This window comes from Asterias amurensis, chromosome 2 (assembly GCF_032118995.1).
Source record: "Asterias amurensis chromosome 2, ASM3211899v1".
Classification (NCBI taxonomy): Eukaryota; Metazoa; Echinodermata; class Asteroidea; order Forcipulatida; family Asteriidae; genus Asterias; species Asterias amurensis.
In genome coordinates, this window is record NC_092649.1 from 26,802,216 (window position 1) to 26,820,622 (window position 18,407).

The following is an 18,407-nucleotide window of genomic DNA, read 5'->3' on the forward strand; positions in this document are numbered from 1 at the left end:
ACATGCGTGTAATTTGAGGAATTTCTTGCTAGTTTATAAATTCTCCAAGGGTGTTTTTTTTTTTTCTACCGGCAAAACCACAAAAACAGTCTCGAGCCCAAAAGGTCACCCTTTTTAGTCCCCATATCCAATGTCCCTTTGACGTCACACTTTGCCTAAAAGGTCACTCACTGCATACCCAGCAGGTTCTCTGGTTCCAATGACTGGAACGACCATATATGGGCATCAAACATCTGTGATGTCACAATGAACCATAGTGGGAGGACGACCACACAGTTCCCAGGGGTGGGCGGGTACTTGAGTTTGTTGTGGGATTCCTTTTTACTTCAGACTTTGAAGACTTTGTTATGACACTATTACTATTATAAGTCTTTCCGGAGACTTTGGTATAACTCTTTTATCGGACTTTCAAGGTCCAGCTCTACTGTGCATGTAATTGCTACATCTTTTGTTGCATGCTACACAATTCAAAAAGTCATTTATTATCCGAATAAAAAAGATCAAGATGTGGCGCATGAGGGTAATTAAGGGCTCGGTCCTGTGGGGGAAATCCACAAGCCCCTCGGGTCTAAATATTTACTAGAGTGATCATCAGAGTGTTTATTTACTTCTTTAAACAAGACCAGAATCAAAATGAGAAAAAAAAATCAGTTCTTGACACAGTTTAAAATGCACTTATAACCGTTTCTATTTTAACAAGTTTTAAGGCACGTTAGAGAAGTGTTATCTTATTTGTCTTTGTGAGTATGAAGGAAACTTAAAGACACTGGAAACTACTGGTAATTGTCAAAGACCAGCTGTCCAGACAAAGACTCATGAAATATGCCCAACGCCGGCCCCAATGTAGAACATAATAGTTAGTATGCAGGAAGGAAAACCCCAGATACACACACAGGTAAAACCATAGCTTTAACCCTAATTGTTGTGCCACCAACAGAGGGCTCACTTGTATTGCCTGGTGGTCTGTTGAGTGAAAGGGCCTGAACACAGAACACTGTAGTTGAATACATCATCGACTCAATGTTGGAATGGAACAGCGCCCTCATTGTTACCTTTGGTCAAGTAAGTTACCCAAAACTCAACTTTAACTCATAGCATTTACAATTTTGTTTAAAGAAATTGAGGAGGAAAAATGGTTAAAAAAAATAACGAGACTTTTTTTGAGTTAATTTTGTTTTACATTTAATTAAGACATTTGTTGTTGCTCAGTACATGTGTTATACAGGTTACAAAAATACATGGTCGCAGTGAAAATATATTTGCACAAATGCACAAATTTATTGGATCAATTGATTGAATCAAGGTAAACCATTATATGCAAGGCACTTAACCATTGCTTCGTCCTTCGGATGGGACGTAAAGCTGTTGGTCCCATGTGTTGTGTAACGCATGTAAACAAAAACAGTGCAGTTATCGATAAGAGAAGAGGTTCGCCCCGGTATTCCTGGCTGTGGCTGCTGTATGCGTCGTAGCACCTTGTAAACCCTTATAAGGTGCTAAATAATTGGGTTTCAAAATTCATCACTGCAATTACCTATTCTGAAAGTTTGTATACACTCAGCGCCTTGAGTACCTTGTTTGGTAGATACGATAAGACTTCGATATTATTTTTATTATTATTATTATTATTATTATTACTACACAATTCTTCATAGAACTATAGATCTCACTTTGGTCTTTATACATTGAGTTAACCCTCTAAAAAAGTTGGCACCTTTTATTTTAAGATGCATTAAATACTTTTAGTTATATATTATATAACTTTATATTGCGCGCTATGTTTATTGTATTTACAGCTAGTTAGTTACTCCCATCCACTGAAAGACCATGCCTAACTCCTCGGCCATTACTAACTTGTTCTTGGTTCCAAGACGCTCAAGTGTTGTGCTCCGCTAGAGTTGGCTATAATTCCTGTAACCGCTATCTTGTTATCAAACCACTACAGGAATGATAGCACCCTCTTGTGGCGATCATTTTAGATATCAGTTAGATTTTCAGGTCTGTATCTTGGAACCAAGACTATTGTCACTAAACCTGTTCACATTTTCCTTATCTAGAACTCATCAAAAATGCCTCCAACATTATTTGCGGGTTTAATAAATTTGTTAAATTATAAGTTTGACTGAAACAAAAATGTACAACAACTACAGCCAAGTGTATTCTCTAGACTTGCAGACAGATTCAGCAGATACTTATATATAACACGGGGGAAGAAATACATAAATTATGAAATACATCAACAAGAAAGACCAACAGGTAACAAGAAAACCATCAGATAAATTCAAGAAAATTTTTAAGGATTTAGAGGTCGTCAACGTTACCAGTGTTGTAGCCACGGTTGGTGGTGCCAGGGCCGGGCGGTCCTGCCCAGAACCAGCAAGTTTTGCCCAGCACTTTCAGCAAATTACACTGTTCTGCCCAGCACAGACTTCCCACAGATTGCACTTCAGCAATGATGGTCCCATATCTAAACATGAATAATTTTGTTGATCTGCCCTTGGTGGACTAAATTGGATCTAAAGCCCACCACTAAAATTGGTCTAGCACAGCACTGAAGTTTACATAAATAGGAAGTTTTTCCAAAGAATTTGTTTCTATATTCATGATCTGTTTCCTTTATTATTAAATACTATTTTGAAGCCATAGTCTCTTGTGCCAAACATCTGGTTACCAGCTGACACCGTTATCAAGCCTCTTTGCGCCAGTTTTCTGTTCTCTCTTGGCGGATTTTATCTTTTTCTGGCGTTCCTCGTGACATTCTTTGTAGCTACTGGTAGTGAGCCAGTTGCATCCACCTTCGGGATTTCTCACGCAGCTTGAGTATGCCCCCTCGCAATCCTCCACTTTGTGGCGGTAGGGAGCGAAGGGATTGTAGAAACACCCCCGGAAAGAGTCCAGTGGTCCTTGGGAAAGCGAGCGAGCGGGGCTGCTGATTCGTATCTGCGTTAAAAAAACAAAACAATGAAAATTGTTTTAAAGATTGATTTTATTAGTGATACCATTCTTGTTTTTTTAATAAGAAAAACCCAGTGACCAATTTGCGGAAAGTGGCGATAACATTTTGTGGTTTGTTTATGTTGCTTCACATTGGCGAGTTTATTGCAGTCAAGTTGTCAAATGACTTAATCTACAATCCATCAAGCCTGTAACATTCTTTTTAACCTCTGGGCTTTTAATTTTTTTTTCATTGTGTAAACATATTCTAGTTTTTTTTCTTTTTTACTCCGTTAAAGGGAGGGTATACCTTTGGAATTATGTTAACAAAAAGTGACTGTAAAAATTGTATTGTGGTAAGAAGCACTGCAGATCTGGATAATGTTAAACATTGCGAGAAATTATTCCCTTCAATTTTCTGTATTTTTTGGGGGGTTCGAATCCCACTCTAGTCAGTTCTTTGTTCAACCCCAAAATCATTTCAAAATTTACCCAGTCAGTTTCCCTGGTGGTTTATATTGATATCTGAAACAAAAAATCGCATCCCCTTAAGGTGACCCCCTGGATGCCGCTTCCCAGGTTGTATCGTAATTTGGGTGTGATCCCTGGCTACACTGCAGTTAACAGTTGTATGACTTCTGACTGGCACCCCCGAACAAAGATATGGACAAAATAGGGACACCGCCAATATAGGGCTAGATAGCTCAGTTGGTAGAGCGCTGGCACGTTGGGTCGTTGGTTCGAATCCCACTCTAGTCAATTCTTTGTTCAACCCCCCAAATCTTTTTAAAAAGAGATATTACAAATGACATTCTGAGAAACGTATTATTCTCAGATTGTAAGCGAGTTCCAAGATGTTCCTGAAGTATTTTTGAACCAGTTCTTTATGGTTGAGGGTCCTCTGAGTCACCTAATAATGCAATAATTTATTGTCTTTGTTTCTTACTTAATTACTCATAATTAAAGCTGTCCACTATAACTCAATTAAAAACATATGATGTAATTCATCAGAAATAATTAGAAAACTAATCACGCAAATCAGACTGAAAATCAAGTATTCTCGTTGTCGTAATTGACATGGACCATTGGACTAGAAACATTTAATTAGTGGTGATCAAATTAAGGAAGTTTTGTTCTCCCTTGAGAAGTAATTGTTTTGAATCAAGAGATCGTCACAGTTGACGTCAACTGTCACATAATTGTACAGCAGCTAATGTGGCATAGGTATCATAGTTTGATGGATCACTAAATGAACTACTCTTGGAAAAACATTTGCCCACAATATTAATCCCAGTATATGCCTGGCAACAACAATGTACAACTGCAATAATGTAAAATAAGCCTAGTACATGCTAACAATGCACCTCAGAGCATAATAAACCTCAACATTTTCTAGGGTACCATTGTGGGTCTCATGTCCCGTGGCGTTTCGGCTGCCTCGCTCCGCACTTGCCTTGTGCCTTCAAAAAATTTCCTTTTTTTTTTGTTTTTCCAATGGGCAGTTGCATGCCTGCAATATGTATTACTACTTTAGTTAAATGATCCAATAGGACACTTTTGATGCGCTGGCGGCAGCAACTATAACGGTTCTTTTTGCGGTTCCGAGCATGCGCACACATGCTCATTACTGCGCTCGTAGGTCTGAGCACGCGCAAGACTGTCTAAAAGTCTCCCATTGATGCTACAACCTCTTTGAATTTTAAAAACCAACACAAACAAACAAAACATTTTGTTTATGAATGACTTCTCTAGAGCTGTGCACTTGAACCTGGAGGTCACAGGTTCAAGTCTTTGTTTAGTAAAACAAAAAGAATGTTCAATCCAGAATTATAGTTTGCTATTAATTTGATGATTTTATTCAAAAATATATATATGATTTGAGGCATTGCATGGTGAGAAATCAGTATATATTTGGTTTGTGGTAACATCATGTGTGTATCTACTTGCCAGGTAGAGTTTGCCAGGTACAGTTTGTTATTCAAAGTTGTTAAAAAAACAATTGATGATACAACCTCTTCTAAAAAAAAATATGAAAAAAATTTAAAAAACTTGTTTAGTGTCTTACCGGGCATTTGCTGCAGTATCGTTGATACAAATGTTTAAGTCCTTGACGCTGCGATCGAGTTACGGACTCCCACTCCGGTACCCAGTCGCAAACGCTAATCTGCAGCTGGTCATCTCGTAGCTTTCCTGAGATGAAATCAGATCAACAATCGATTACAAAATAACACTAGATTCTTATATAGCACTTTAAAGGTGTACTAGAGTGCAAAGTATGAGACTTATTTTTTTATAGCACCATTGTGGTTTACAAGGTGCTGTTTGTTGCATCATCGGAACCACTTTTGTTTACAACAATCGAACTGGATTCCTTTACGTGCATTACACACTTAAAGTCACCTGGAAATAGAATTTTTTTTCTTTCAAACATAAGAGTATATGCTTACGAACAATAAAACTTTTTTTTTAGTAATTGTTTGTCACGATTTATATGTTTATATGTTTAAAAAATATATAAAGTTGTTTGGGGGTCTGACTCCGCCTACCCCTTTTGTGACGTCAATCGAGGCAGACTTTGCCTGCAATGCGTATGGTAAACACACGTGCAAAGTACATGTACGTCCAAGTTGTGAGTTGGTACATTTCAAAAAGTGTTTTTCTGCATTCAGCAGCAATACACCTGGTCGGCATTGCCGGAAAAAACAACTTTTTTTTCGTTGAAACGTACAAACTCACGATTTGGTCCGTACATGTACTTTGCAATTGTGTTTACTCTACGCATTACAGGCAAAGTCTGCCTCGATTGACGCCACAAACAACGCCCTCTCGGGTCGAGGTCTACTCTTAAATTTGTAAATAACATAAGAACTGATTTTTTAAAACCTTAGTTAACTGTTTATTCACATTCCACTCATCAAAACACATATATTAGTGACAAAAGCTTTTTGAAAAAATACCACTTCCAGGTGACTTTAAACTACTATACGCTCGAAGGATGCAGTTAGTTTTACTTAAGGACACAAGTGCCACAACCGGGACTTGAATCCACACTCTGCTGAGCAGAAACACCAGAGCTACATGTCATATATGTAGGTTTTTGAGAAGTTTGACCAAAGATTATAGAGCGCTGCAAGGCGCAAGATACGGAACTCGGGCTGGAATGTGAAATCCCACTGGACGCCATTTCAGCAAGTAACTCTTTTGATACAACAGTAGATCAGTGCAGATCAGTGCAGACAATGACCATTCCTATCAATGGGAAACAAAACATTCACTTGCTGAAATGGCGCCCTTGCGTATTTCATGTTCCAACAATAGATAAAGCTTCAGTTCCGCATCTTGTGCCTTGCGCCACTCTATAATCTTTGGTTTGACCAAACACATTACATTTCATAAAGTTGATCAACTAACCTGTGATGGCATATGTTTGTCCGTCCCTGAGCATTGGTAGCCCACACAATGCCTCTGAGGAAGGCGTGATGAGCTTAGCTTCTTCTCCTATCCCGTACTCCCTTCCTTTGAAGGTCTTCTGTACTTGGATGCGGTACTCGTACTGCCCTGCATACCCTTCCACAGGGAGCCTCGATCGCCCCAATACTGTGCCTCTGATCACTGCAATTGCAGAGGATGAAATTAAGGGGAAGGCATATACTCAGGCCTGTGTATGCTTCGATTTTGAAAGGGCAAGGGCACCAAGGCATTTTCTCCTTGGTAAAGGGCACCATGAGGAAGTTGTACATTTCTACTGTGGCATTTCAAGGGCATCGAGGCAATGCACCTTCCCATGAAATATGCTAATTACATTCACGCATGCGTACAGACCCTGTTGGTTGGCAAACACCATAGAGTTGTGCACTAAGCAGACGCGCAATCGCGTCTGCGTCACCCACCCATAGCTGTATACAAAACAGCGCGAAGTTCCCTCATTTTGCCAACCAAAACGTTAGTGCAATTTACACATTTCATGGCAAGGGTCTATCACCTTTGTTGCCTCTGTGAAGTATCAGGTCTGGATACGTTTGGTAGTCACTCTTAAAATTATAGGCAATAAAAACCTTTAGTTAAAAGCCTACATACATGTAGCATCATTTGATAACATAAAGCATTTTGAGAAACGGTTCACTTCAGAGCTAGTAATGCTGTTACATGTATAAAGATATCAGGTTTTATATGTCCAAAGTTTGAATGTGAGAGTAACGTACACTTCTCAGATTGTGTATTCCTAGCCCCTATTTGAGATTATTCTTCCTCCTTTGACATATTTGCTCCCCATTTATACACTGATGTGTATAAAGCACTGTGTACTCTTTATTTTCCCAGGTTCTGTAAAAAAAATCCACAAGCAAACTCGGTTGCAATTCGAACCCATAACCATTGCATTGCTAGAGAAGCTGCCTTACCACACAAAAATCTTTTTTAAAAGTGCAAAACAAACTCTTGTATTAACGTATAGAAAACACATGGAAGCATATGAAGGTCTGTTTAGACCAATTAAAGAGGTGCTTTAAAGGCAGTGGACACTATTGGTAATTACTCAAAATAATTATTAGCATAAAACCTTACATAGTAATGAGTAATGGGGAGAGGTTGATAGTATAAAACATTGTGAGAAACGGCTCCCTCTGAAGTGCCATAGTTTACGAGAAAGAAGTAATTTTCCACGAATTTGATTTCGAGACCTCAAGTTTAGAATTTGAGGTCCCGAAGTCAAGCATCAGAAAGCACACAACTTCGTGTTACAAGGGTGTTTTTTTCTTTCATTATTATCTCGCAACTTCAACGACCAATTGAGCTCAAATTTTCACAGGTTTGTTATTTTATGCATATGTTGAGATACACCAACCATGAAGACTAGTCTTTGACAATTACTAATAGTGTCCACTGCCTAAGCAGATTTATTGTGCTCCTCATCATAATGAAAGACCTGCTAAAGATCAAGAGAATGAAGTTGTGTTAGATAAAATAAAATACTTACCGAAATCAGCGTCGCATACGTGCTGCTGGGGATGTCTCTTCTGACAGGTGCAACTCAGTACCAACGAAATGCAGACAGTCAGAAATATACAGACGAACAAGGTAACGGAGTTGCCGCGCGTATCCATTGCGTGTAGTGACTCGTCGAAACCACAGCCTTCTGATAGAAACACTTTTACAGACTTCAAGTGTGGGGTTTTGGTTTGGTGTTTATTTTTTTCTCACTGGAATGTCAACCACTCACCTGATTTGAAACTTGTGTCATAAGTTGAAAGTTTCCAGCTCGTTTTATTTGTATTGGATGGATGTTACATTACTAAAACTTACACCCTGTTTAAAAAAAAAAAGACGCCCACTCTATTAAGTCAGTTACACAGGTGTGCTGTCCAAAGGGGTGTGATGCAGAGAGTAGAACAGCAATTTCTTATGTCCTGTGGACTTAATTTAATCCTAGCATTCTCCACTCTGTGTGAACTGTTTTTTTATTTCCATTCATGCGTGGGTTGCATAACTTGATGAGGCTAATATACACTTGCGCCCAAAATTGTTTTGATGCCTGACAGATCTTTTTTTTAAAAAGCATATTCCGGTATTTCTGAAACTCAGCCATAGGGCGCAGATCACTGCTGAGTTCTGTGGGTGTGTAAGCCGTAAATAAGTCTTGACGATCAGAAACGATGTTGTGGTTTTCTTAGAGTGGGTAATTTTTAACCACATGAGAAAGTTCAGCTGGGATAACTTGAACTGGTTTTGATTTGTGTCTCACCTAATTTTCTTTCCTGTGTATGTGACATTTGTGGCCATGAACAGTTTAACAGCATGTTTTTATTGATTTTGTTTTTCTGTTCCTTTGTAAAACAAAATTTAAGGTGATGATTTAATTTGAGGGCCTTAATGTCATTGCACAGTTCTGTTGACTTCTCCGTAAAGTCCGTAAGTGGCTCGGGATTTAAGTTCCTTCCAAGTTGGCAAATGTTTTCAAAACTTATATTTGAGTAAACAGAGCTAAACTTATGCAGAAAGTGTGAACTGTTGTCTGTTGTTCTTTAGGTAATCCATGGAGCCCACTGATTAAAAAAAAAACCAATAAGATTCTGCCACTTCAAGGTGAGGGCTGATTTACGCTAAATCAACTGCCATCAGGGGCACGTTGCCTGCTACTCTTGTGGCTGAAACAGGGGTTATACCCGCTTAGGAAAGATGAAGGCATGGGTATCATCCATTTAGGGGCCTGGCTGGTAGAGCAGAAGGCAATATCTTCCCAACTTGCAATGAAGCAATTATGGTTAAGTGTCTTTGCACTTAAGTCTCACGACCGGGATTCAAACCCAAACTCAGCTGCTGACAACACCAGAGCATTGGTCCCACAGTGAACTAGACCGCTCGGTCACATTCGGCTCTGGCTTGATCTATGGCTATGGCTTAGCCTTTAATTGGCTCTGCAACAGCAGATCCTTTATTCAAATCAAAAATTGTTAAAAATGTGATAAGATTTAATGTTTTCTTCCGTTGAGCTGGGAACAATCGTGCTTGCAAGAAGCCAGGCTCTGTGGCTCTTTGTTTAGAGTCAATCAATTAAGGGATTTTATAATGAATTTAAGTCCTTTTTCCCCCATCTCTCTTTTCCCCTACACATTGGATGTTCTGACCCCATTATTGAAATCTCAATTAAATCAGATGATTCCCTGATATCTCCAGGATGTAATTGGCATCCTTTGGAGTGAATATTTGTTTGGATTATGTTTCAGTTTAAAGGATGACAGAGAAGAAAAAAATTACTAAAATCCAAAGTTCTTCTTCATTGGACATGGGTCTGTCTACCAATCACCTGCCTGATTATTGCCATTGTTCCCCTAGAACGTGTTTTAATCTTTAACAATTTTCCCTAATTATTTTTTCAAAGATCTTAAAACTTAAAATAATGTTCTTCTTGCTGGAATGTCCACTTGTCTTTGATTGTGTGGTTTGTCTGTTCTTTCGGAGTACTTGTTGTGAACTTTCACTTAAAAGGTATTTTTAGCCCATTAGTCATCATCATTATCATTCAAAATGGTTATTGAAATCTGTCATTAAAATGATATTGTTGTACTGCATCTTTAAAGTTCATAGGTATGGGCAATCTTGGTGGTCTAGTTGGTTAGACACTCCGATCAAACTGAAATTGCACAGGTTGTGGGTTCGAATCCCACCGGAGTAATATGCCTGTGATTTGTTTTCACAGAGCTCGGGAAATTACTAGGTATACAGTGCTAAACACACATTGGTGTGTACGTTGAAATTAATATTCATAAATACCTCAGACAGTTTCGCTATTCCTATTGGTGGAGAGCGCGTCACGTGGGTGTGTATAAAACTTTGTTTATGACCAGTAAAAAGTGTTGAAACATGGGCGTGACACGCGAGCTTGCACCTGTGCTTATAAGACAGTTTCTTAATTCCTATTGGTCGAGAGCAAAGGCCGGGACAGTTGTGCCACATAACGCAATCTGCGCGACGCGCACAGCATTCCCTTATAAGGAGTTGTTTACCCGAGGGCGGCAGAGGGCCTTACCAATTCATAGCTTCGCCTCAGTAAAATTATCAAGAACCAGGCCTTGTTGGGTTTAAACCACTAGTGGAAAACCTCTTCACCACACATTGATTCCCTTCTTCTTGATCTCTGTGCAAATTTCCTTGTATTAAAACGATTTTGCTTTACTGCCTCTTTAAAGTTCAGCTTGAGGTAAATTCATTATATGTCGTCCGTCTCCATTACACAGCATGAGTTGCACCATGGGATATTTTCTGTTAATCCAATCTCATAAGATACAATTCACTGATTTCACCTCATTTTGATGAATTTTGTTTCTGCCGTTGTTTCTGTTGGTAATAAATGATGGAAGGATGCTTTAAAGCTTTGCCCCTTCAATGCAAATCTGGGTGACTGATCAAAAGCTTTCAAATTGTATATGTTTGGTAATTGGAACTCCTGTTGGTGTATACCGTAAAACTAACCTGTGAAACAGGTTTCATTTCCAAAAGATATGAAGCAGTTATGTCCACGCACGAAGAACAATCTGCAATTATTGGAATTCAAAATCTGAGAAACGTTACTGTCAGTAATGCTTCTCAATTTCTTTTTTTTTTCCCTTCTTTATTGAACAACTTATTTGAAAAGATGGGTCGCTCATGAATTTTTGACATTCAATGAACTTTAGAAACAGTTGGTTGAACTGCAACCAGAGTGTCTGTTACAATGAAAGCTGTTTTCCCACAAATTTATCAACATATACCCATTTCAGTGATCCAAAAATATCCCAGTTAGTCACCAAGTCAAAAATGTTACCATGGGGCCTACACCCACTATTGTAAGTCGCACATATCTCCCAATAACTTTCCCAAAGTACTTATTGAGTTATTGTGATGAAATACGTTTCCATTGACGTCTAGGTTAATTTTGTTTTGTCCTGTTTAACAAGACTGAGGAATGCAGACAAAACAACAGACGTGACGGAATTTGAGTTGAATGGGGGCTAGCAACCGGGAAAAACAACGAAGCTTCACACACATGTGAAGTTCAGACGCACTTAACACTTCTGACCCAAATAATGTGTGCATTTACGTCTCTCCAGGGATTACCCTAGTCTTGGTGCAAGACATTCGTGTTAGTTGCTAAAACATCAATGGTAATACTATAGGCCCTACATGCAAATACACTCACACAAGTGTGTTTATACCCCTGCAACCATAGACCTCCTATTCTCCCTCTTTTGTTTATACTCTAACTTTTTCGCAACCTCCCATTGTTTTTGTATATGTTTTCACACCTTTCTCTGAATCGTGGACTCTTGTGTCCTCATTTGTTATAGGTCCTCGGTTTGACTGTGTATACATGTACCTACTAAACGCTGCCTATTGGACTATTAAATGGACTATTACACCTTTAATGAAGGATGTTTTTGTAAGCTGCGATCTCGCCGTGAATGTGGTGTGGTGTGGTGATCTGAAAGTATTCCAACAGCGCCCGCTATCGTTCAATAATAATGTGTGCGTAAGGAAAGAAGTAGAACTGAGGATCGCGATAGTTGAGTGATAACATTGCGGTCTTACACCAAGACTTCAATTACCCCTTAAACAATTGTTTGCAAACTTTCAACAGGGACTTGTACAGGGAAGGGCAACTGAAACTAAACAGATATTTAATTATGACGGGGCAAATGTCTATCTTTGAATCCTACTTGGTTTAATTGACAAGAAAGATGCTGAGAATTCACCAAAATAAACTCGCTTTTATTTCTTCAACAAACATTCATGTTTTATTCTCACTAACTTTGCATGCACCTCTAGACAAAACAAACTTGTATACTTTACTTATAATAACACAGAAACATTTTACCAGGGACAGGATGTTTTTAATCTTCAAAATGAGTTTAAATTGGACAGTCCTCCATCAAGGTTTCGTATGGATTGTCATCTTTCAAGAGAGTGCACAAAATGTTTAATTATCAGTACTGGTAATTATCCTCAATTCTAAATAGCAGTCATGATATTGTATATTTGGTTTGTGGTAACACCATGTGTGTATCTACTAGCCTGGTAGAGTTTATTCTAAGAGAACTGTCTTGCTTTATTCTACTGCCGTGAAGTCCTGCTTCAGTCTCCAGTCTCCTAGAGCAAGCTAGTTGAAACGTTGAGACCAATTCAGAACTGACTCTGCAGTAGCCTTGCTCAAGGCAGTCGAATTATTCACTCCGAAAAAAGACCGCCGCTGTATAAAAACCCACCCGTATTCACTGTGCGTAAAACCCACCCGTATTCACTGTGCGTAACATCACACGACACGATGCCCCCGTACACTATCCGCATCCCATGCGGAGGCCGTCAGGCCGACAGCCTTGTAGGATCTGTGTTTAAGCCACTGACCTCATTACTATAATAAGCGAGGAGTTCCCACGGTCAGCTCATTACCATAATGCCCGCGAAAGACGAGACATGTTTACCTCACACACCACCACCACGGACGCATGATAGGGTCCAAAGGTCGTGATAAGGGAAGTGCGTGATTGGACGTCAAAATGAATAATTCATTTGCCTCACATCCTGTGTTGTCTGATAGGTCTGACGAACGATATACATATTCATGAGCTGCATACTAGCATATCCTAGAGCCCCCCCAATTTCGTCCACTATTGGAATTTTTTCAATACAACACATTAAAACGGGAAGATACAGATCCGACAAGGCTGTCGGCCTGACGGCCTCCGCATGCGGTTAGTGGTGTACGAGTGCGATGACTTGTGTGAACAGTATTCGTGCGATGTGACAGTGTGTATACGGGTGGGTCATTCGGTGTGATCGCACACACCATGCACAGGGTATACGGCGGGGGGTTTACAGCTGCGTCTTTTCGGAGCGAATAATGCGACTGCCTTGAGCAAGGCTAACTCTGCAGCAGTACAGTTAATTACAATCTTATAAACTAAAGTAGTAGTCCAGTCTATTTTCTATACCATCCGCCCTGGTAATAGTTAAAAAGCAGGACAGTTCTTTTCAGAACTGAGAAGTCTCCCAAACCTCTGATTATCTACTCTGCGGCAGTAGAATAAAGCAAGACAGTTCTCTGAGAGCAAACTCTACCTGGCAAGTAGATACACACATGGTGTTACCGCAAACCAAATAAATTCAAATATACATTGATACCCCACCATGCAATGCCTCAAATCCAATATAGGCATAATATTCTTCATAGTTTTTAGTCTGTCTTCTGATTTTCCCTCAGAAAACTGAGATTTTTGACGCCAAACATGTAATGCTTTTTAAAAACTTCCTCTGACAGTTTTTTTACTTTTTATACTTCTTCCTGTGCTAATTCTGTGTATAACTATGGCACATATTTTAATGATATCATATATTTTTAGGGAGAAATTACAACAGAATATGATATTCAAAATACTACACTAAAATCATGCAAAGTTAAAACTGTTAAATGAGTTTCATTTTTATAATACTCATATAGCCATTCATAAAAATCATTGAAAAGTTGCAACTCTATCAACATATTTTTGAATTTGTGACTTTCTTTCTGAGCACAGTTTTGTTTTACTTAGCTTATTTGTGTGCTTAAGCAGCTCTATGAAGTTGGGCCCAGGTTTTATATCAATTTATTGACCCTTGCCACCTTTTGCAAGAAGGGCCACCTGTTTGGCCTCATTGAACTTATTGATTCGTTTCTCGACGCAACTTTTGTAGCGTTGGCCGCCTGTCCAAGCACAGTGCCCCTTCTTGACTGGTTTGCAAATGGAGTACTCAGTCTCGCAGTCTTCAATTCCAAGTTGTTCGGAGCCCAACGGGTCATGGTAGCAAACAGTTTCGGAGGCCGTGTCGTTATGGATGCCAGGAATACTGCTGCCTTGCTGATCAATCTGTGAATTATACGAAATAGTCCAAGAATTCATTTAAATTTTCTGTTCTTTTTGGTGGGGTCATGGCCTAGTGGTTGAGAGCATCGTATTCAAACTATGGTGTTTCTGGTCAGCAGAGTGTGGGTTCAAGTCCCAGTCGTGACACTCGTGTCCTTAAGCAAGACATTTTTATGTGTGATGCTTCGTCCTTTGGATGGCACGTAAAGCCTTTGGTCCCGTGTGTTGTGTAACGCAAGTAAAAGAACAAAGTGTGTACCGAAAAGAGAAGGGGTTTGCCCCTATGTTCTTGGTTTGATTGGAAGCACGTTACATAGTGCTATGTAATAGGAGTAGGTCCCATAACTAAAACATGATATTTCTCAAGTTACTTGTAGGTTCCTTACCTGACAAGAGTCGCATCCCCGGAGAAATTCTTGCTTCAGACCTGCTTTTTGATCTGGTGAAAGTTCCTTATACCTGTGCACCCATTCGCACTGACTGAAGAATAGCTCTCCTCCAATCGCCAAACCTGAAGGGGAAGGATTTGTAAAAGTAAAATATCTAATGTATACAAATTTTGTCATCATTGGAGGTTTTTAAAATATGTATTTATGCAAGACGCCAGACACACAAGGCATGAGGGCTACTTAAAGGAACACATTGCCTTGGATCAGTCGAGTTGGTCTTTGGAAAGCGTTTGCAACCGTTTTTTATAAAATGCATATGGCTGGAAAGATCTTGTAAAAGTAGAATACAATGATCCACACAAACATGCCTCAAAATTGCGTGGTTTTCCCTTTACCTCGTCGACTAACACGTCGGCCATTTATGGGGGTCAAAATTTTGACTCCCATAAATGGCCGAACGTGTTAGTTCACACAGTAGAAGGAAAACCACGCAATTTCGAGGCAAACTTGTGTAGATCATTGTATTCTACTTTTAAAACATCTTTCCAACCATATGCATTATATAAAAAACGGTTACAAACGCTTTTGTTTTGACCAACTCGTCCGATCCAAGGCAACGTGTTCCTTTAAAGGTGTGGGCTACAAACAACAACTATTTGTCCAGGGGCCATTTTTGGCACATACTACTGTGGCTGAAACAGGGTTACTACCCCCTTTACAGTCCATGAGGATGTAATGTAGGCTTGGGGATCATCCATCAGAAAGCCTATAAGTATTGTCCTGTTTTACGGCAATTATGATTGCAGTGTGATGCTAGTTGTTATGTCTTTCATCACTTTCTAGTGAGTGAGGCATAGTCCAATAACCATTATTTCCATTCTTTTCTTCTTGTTTTTTGTTATTGTTGGACGGTCTGTTGAAATAAGCACTTCGCTATCCCTATGGAATATTATACTTGTTTTTCATCATGGGGTACTCCTTTAAAAAAAAATATTAAAAAAAAGATAAGAAATCACTACCTCCCCAAGTATAAACCAGTTGTTTCATTAGTAGAAGCAATGTACATTAGGAAGTGGCTGGTCGATACTTCTGGAGCTACTGTAAGACTTATCTTTAACTATCATATTTTGTAAGTGTCTGCCGTCGATTTCACAAAACTTGAGACTAATCTTAGGACTTAGGACGAGTCCCAACCCTACACTGTAGCATGCAGACTTTAAGATTAATCCTAAGTTAGGACGAGTTACTCGTTCTAACTCGAGATAAGATGAGTCCTAACTCTTTGTGAAATCGACCCCTGGGCTCTTCGTACGCAAGGAGAGAGGGATGAATGGTGAAGGAATGCCCCCACAGTAGAGGAATGAGGTGCTTGACGAAGGTTGTTGGCTTTCGGCAGCTCAAGCAGGAAGGAGACTTTGGTATTGTATTTTTGTTTTTTGTTTTTTATTGGAAGATGACTCGCACAGAAGAAAATGCTTTACCTGTCATGAGATACAAGGCTCCAGTTTTCATCTCGGTTACTCCACAAAGTCGGTCCGAGCTGGATGTGATCATAGCAATTTTGCGTCTCCTCTTTCTGTTCAGCACACCTTCTGTGTCTTTAAAGACCTTGTTGACCTTAACGGAGTACTCCAGCAAGGCCACCGTTGAGAGAAGACCGTCACCGGGAGATTTGACCTCCATAATCCGCCCCTGTATGACTGAGATGAAAGATACAAATCTTTTTCTGATACATAAATCTGAAAAAAATTACAATATTTATTTGGTTTGCGGTAACACCATGTGTGTGTCTACTTGCCAGGTAGAGTTTGTTCTTAAGAGAACTGTCTTGCTAGATATTCTACTACCGCAGGGTAGATTTTCAGATTTTCCAGGAGACTTCTCAGTTGTGAAAAAGAAATGCCTGCTTGTTAACCACTACCTGGGCGTGTGTTCTTAATTGGTTTCTTAATTAGCTTGCTCTATGTCATCGTCTGGAGACTGAAGTAAATGAAATAAAGTTATTCATGAACTGTTTGATTATTGTAGTATGGCGTGTTGTGGCCAAGCAGAGTAGAACACCAGACTCAAGCTCATGTGTTTCTGATCAACAAAGTGTGGGTTCGAGTCCCCGTTGTGACACTTGTGTCCGCAAGCAAGACGCTTAACCATTATTGATGGATCCTTCAGATGGGATGTAAATGATTGCGCTGCATATTTGGCGGCACAAGCTGTGTACTCCATAGGGAGCTGAGATGGTTTAAGGAATGATTTAAGGCCCAGTGACCAGGGGTAATAATGTTGAAGCACCATGAGCGTCACTGCGTGACGAACCTGAGCGCTATTTAAGAAGCCACTATTATATTATTATTAATAATTATTATTAATATTATTAAATCTATTGCTCCCGTGTATTGTGTGATCCACTTAAAAAATACCAGTGCACTTGTCGTAAAAATAAATAAAATGTAAAACATTACATGGTGCTTTAACTAAGGTAGAGGTATCATACTACAAAAAACATAGCTCCACATATCTTACAGGGGAAAAAAGTGATTTGACACACTCCTAGGGCGTGATCTAGTGCTATATAAGTGTAGTACCGGTAGTATCCTATATAAATGTAGTACCGGTAGTATGTTTCAGGAGGCCTACCACCAACAACTTTTTATTTCTTCTGTGCCTCAGCGCCTTTGAGCAAACTTTTGATTTAGGCGCTATACAAATTACGTTTGATTGATTGATTGATTGATTGATTGATATCCTGACTAGGATGGGGGTCAGGTTAGAATGCCATATCGTTTCCCTCTATTCACCTCTGAGGACTCGGGTTCGAATCCCACCTCAGACCATGGCTTTGTGTGTGCATTTTTATTTTAGGCCCTCCCTGATTTGATACATCGGAGGCATTTTCTAAACACTTCAAAACTTATTTTTCCGTTAGGTACTTACTTACTTTTCTCTATTGTCTAACTTTAATAATAAGAATAATAACTTGCATTTATATAGCGCTTTATACCAGGTTTCTAAGCGCTGAAACAAGAAGTGTACGATAACGAAAAAAATTACAATTTAAAGTGGGATGAAATAGCAAAAACTGAACAGCTTCTTGATTTAAATAAGTGTGTTTTGAGAGTAGTTATAACTTTTCTTTTTTTCCCATCTCATAAAGTGCATCTAGAGACTTCTTTGTGATTGTGATATGACGATACAATAATGGTTCAATATTACATACCATGCACTCTAGGGCTATAACAAAAAAGATAATCTATGAACGTCCAAAAATCCACCATATATTTTGGTCTGGATATGAGAGAGCATTAGAGCAAGTTGCTTACCGATATCGGCCCGGCATATGTTCTCCTGAGGGTGTCTTATCGGACAGTTACACTGAGATGCTGGGCGAGGTGGCTCACTTGACGGCTCTTGCTCCTGCTGCCCGGATACCAGTGGCATCACAAGCATTAAGATCAACGATACTTTGGTCAATACCTCCATCTTTGGGGTGGAAAACGAAAACAACTCTCTCCAGACAAACTTGAGGCACTGCTGTGTTTTCGCTCAGTGAAGAGGGTTTGATTTTTTTTTTTTTTTTGAGACCACCCCCGCTTGGTTCGTTCGCCTCAGTGGCTGATATAAATGTCAAAGTGTTTGAGAGCCAAGACAGAACCTCGTTGCGCTCTTGAACCCCTAACCCCTTCTCCCTAGGAATCCGTCACGATGACAGATATCT

At 39.5% G+C, this 18,407-nt stretch overlaps 3 protein-coding genes across 4 annotated transcripts in view; 1 reads left to right on the top strand and 2 right to left on the bottom strand.

Annotated features, from left to right (window-relative positions):
• Positions 1 to 18,407, top strand: part of LOC139954456 (synapsin-3-like) — a 288,306-nt gene that overhangs the window by 212,455 nt on the left and 57,444 nt on the right. The gene's annotated exons all lie outside the window — the stretch shown is intronic.
• LOC139954463 (metalloproteinase inhibitor 3-like) lies at positions 947 to 8,153 on the bottom strand. The gene is made up of 4 exons (XM_071954268.1): positions 7,910 to 8,153; positions 6,346 to 6,546; positions 5,000 to 5,124; positions 947 to 2,940 (listed from the first exon to the last, which is right to left on the bottom strand). The coding sequence occupies exons 1-4, from the start codon at positions 8,034 to 8,036 to the stop codon at positions 2,668 to 2,670; spliced, it is 726 nt and encodes a 241-aa protein (XP_071810369.1). The 5' UTR covers positions 8,037 to 8,153; the 3' UTR covers positions 947 to 2,667.
• LOC139954461 (metalloproteinase inhibitor 3-like) lies at positions 13,147 to 18,252 on the bottom strand. Its single transcript, XM_071954266.1, has 4 exons — positions 18,013 to 18,252; positions 16,177 to 16,395; positions 14,693 to 14,817; positions 13,147 to 14,309 (listed from the first exon to the last, which is right to left on the bottom strand). Exons 1-4 carry the CDS (start codon positions 18,170 to 18,172, stop codon positions 14,049 to 14,051), a joined length of 765 nt encoding a protein of 254 aa, XP_071810367.1. The 5' UTR covers positions 18,173 to 18,252; the 3' UTR covers positions 13,147 to 14,048.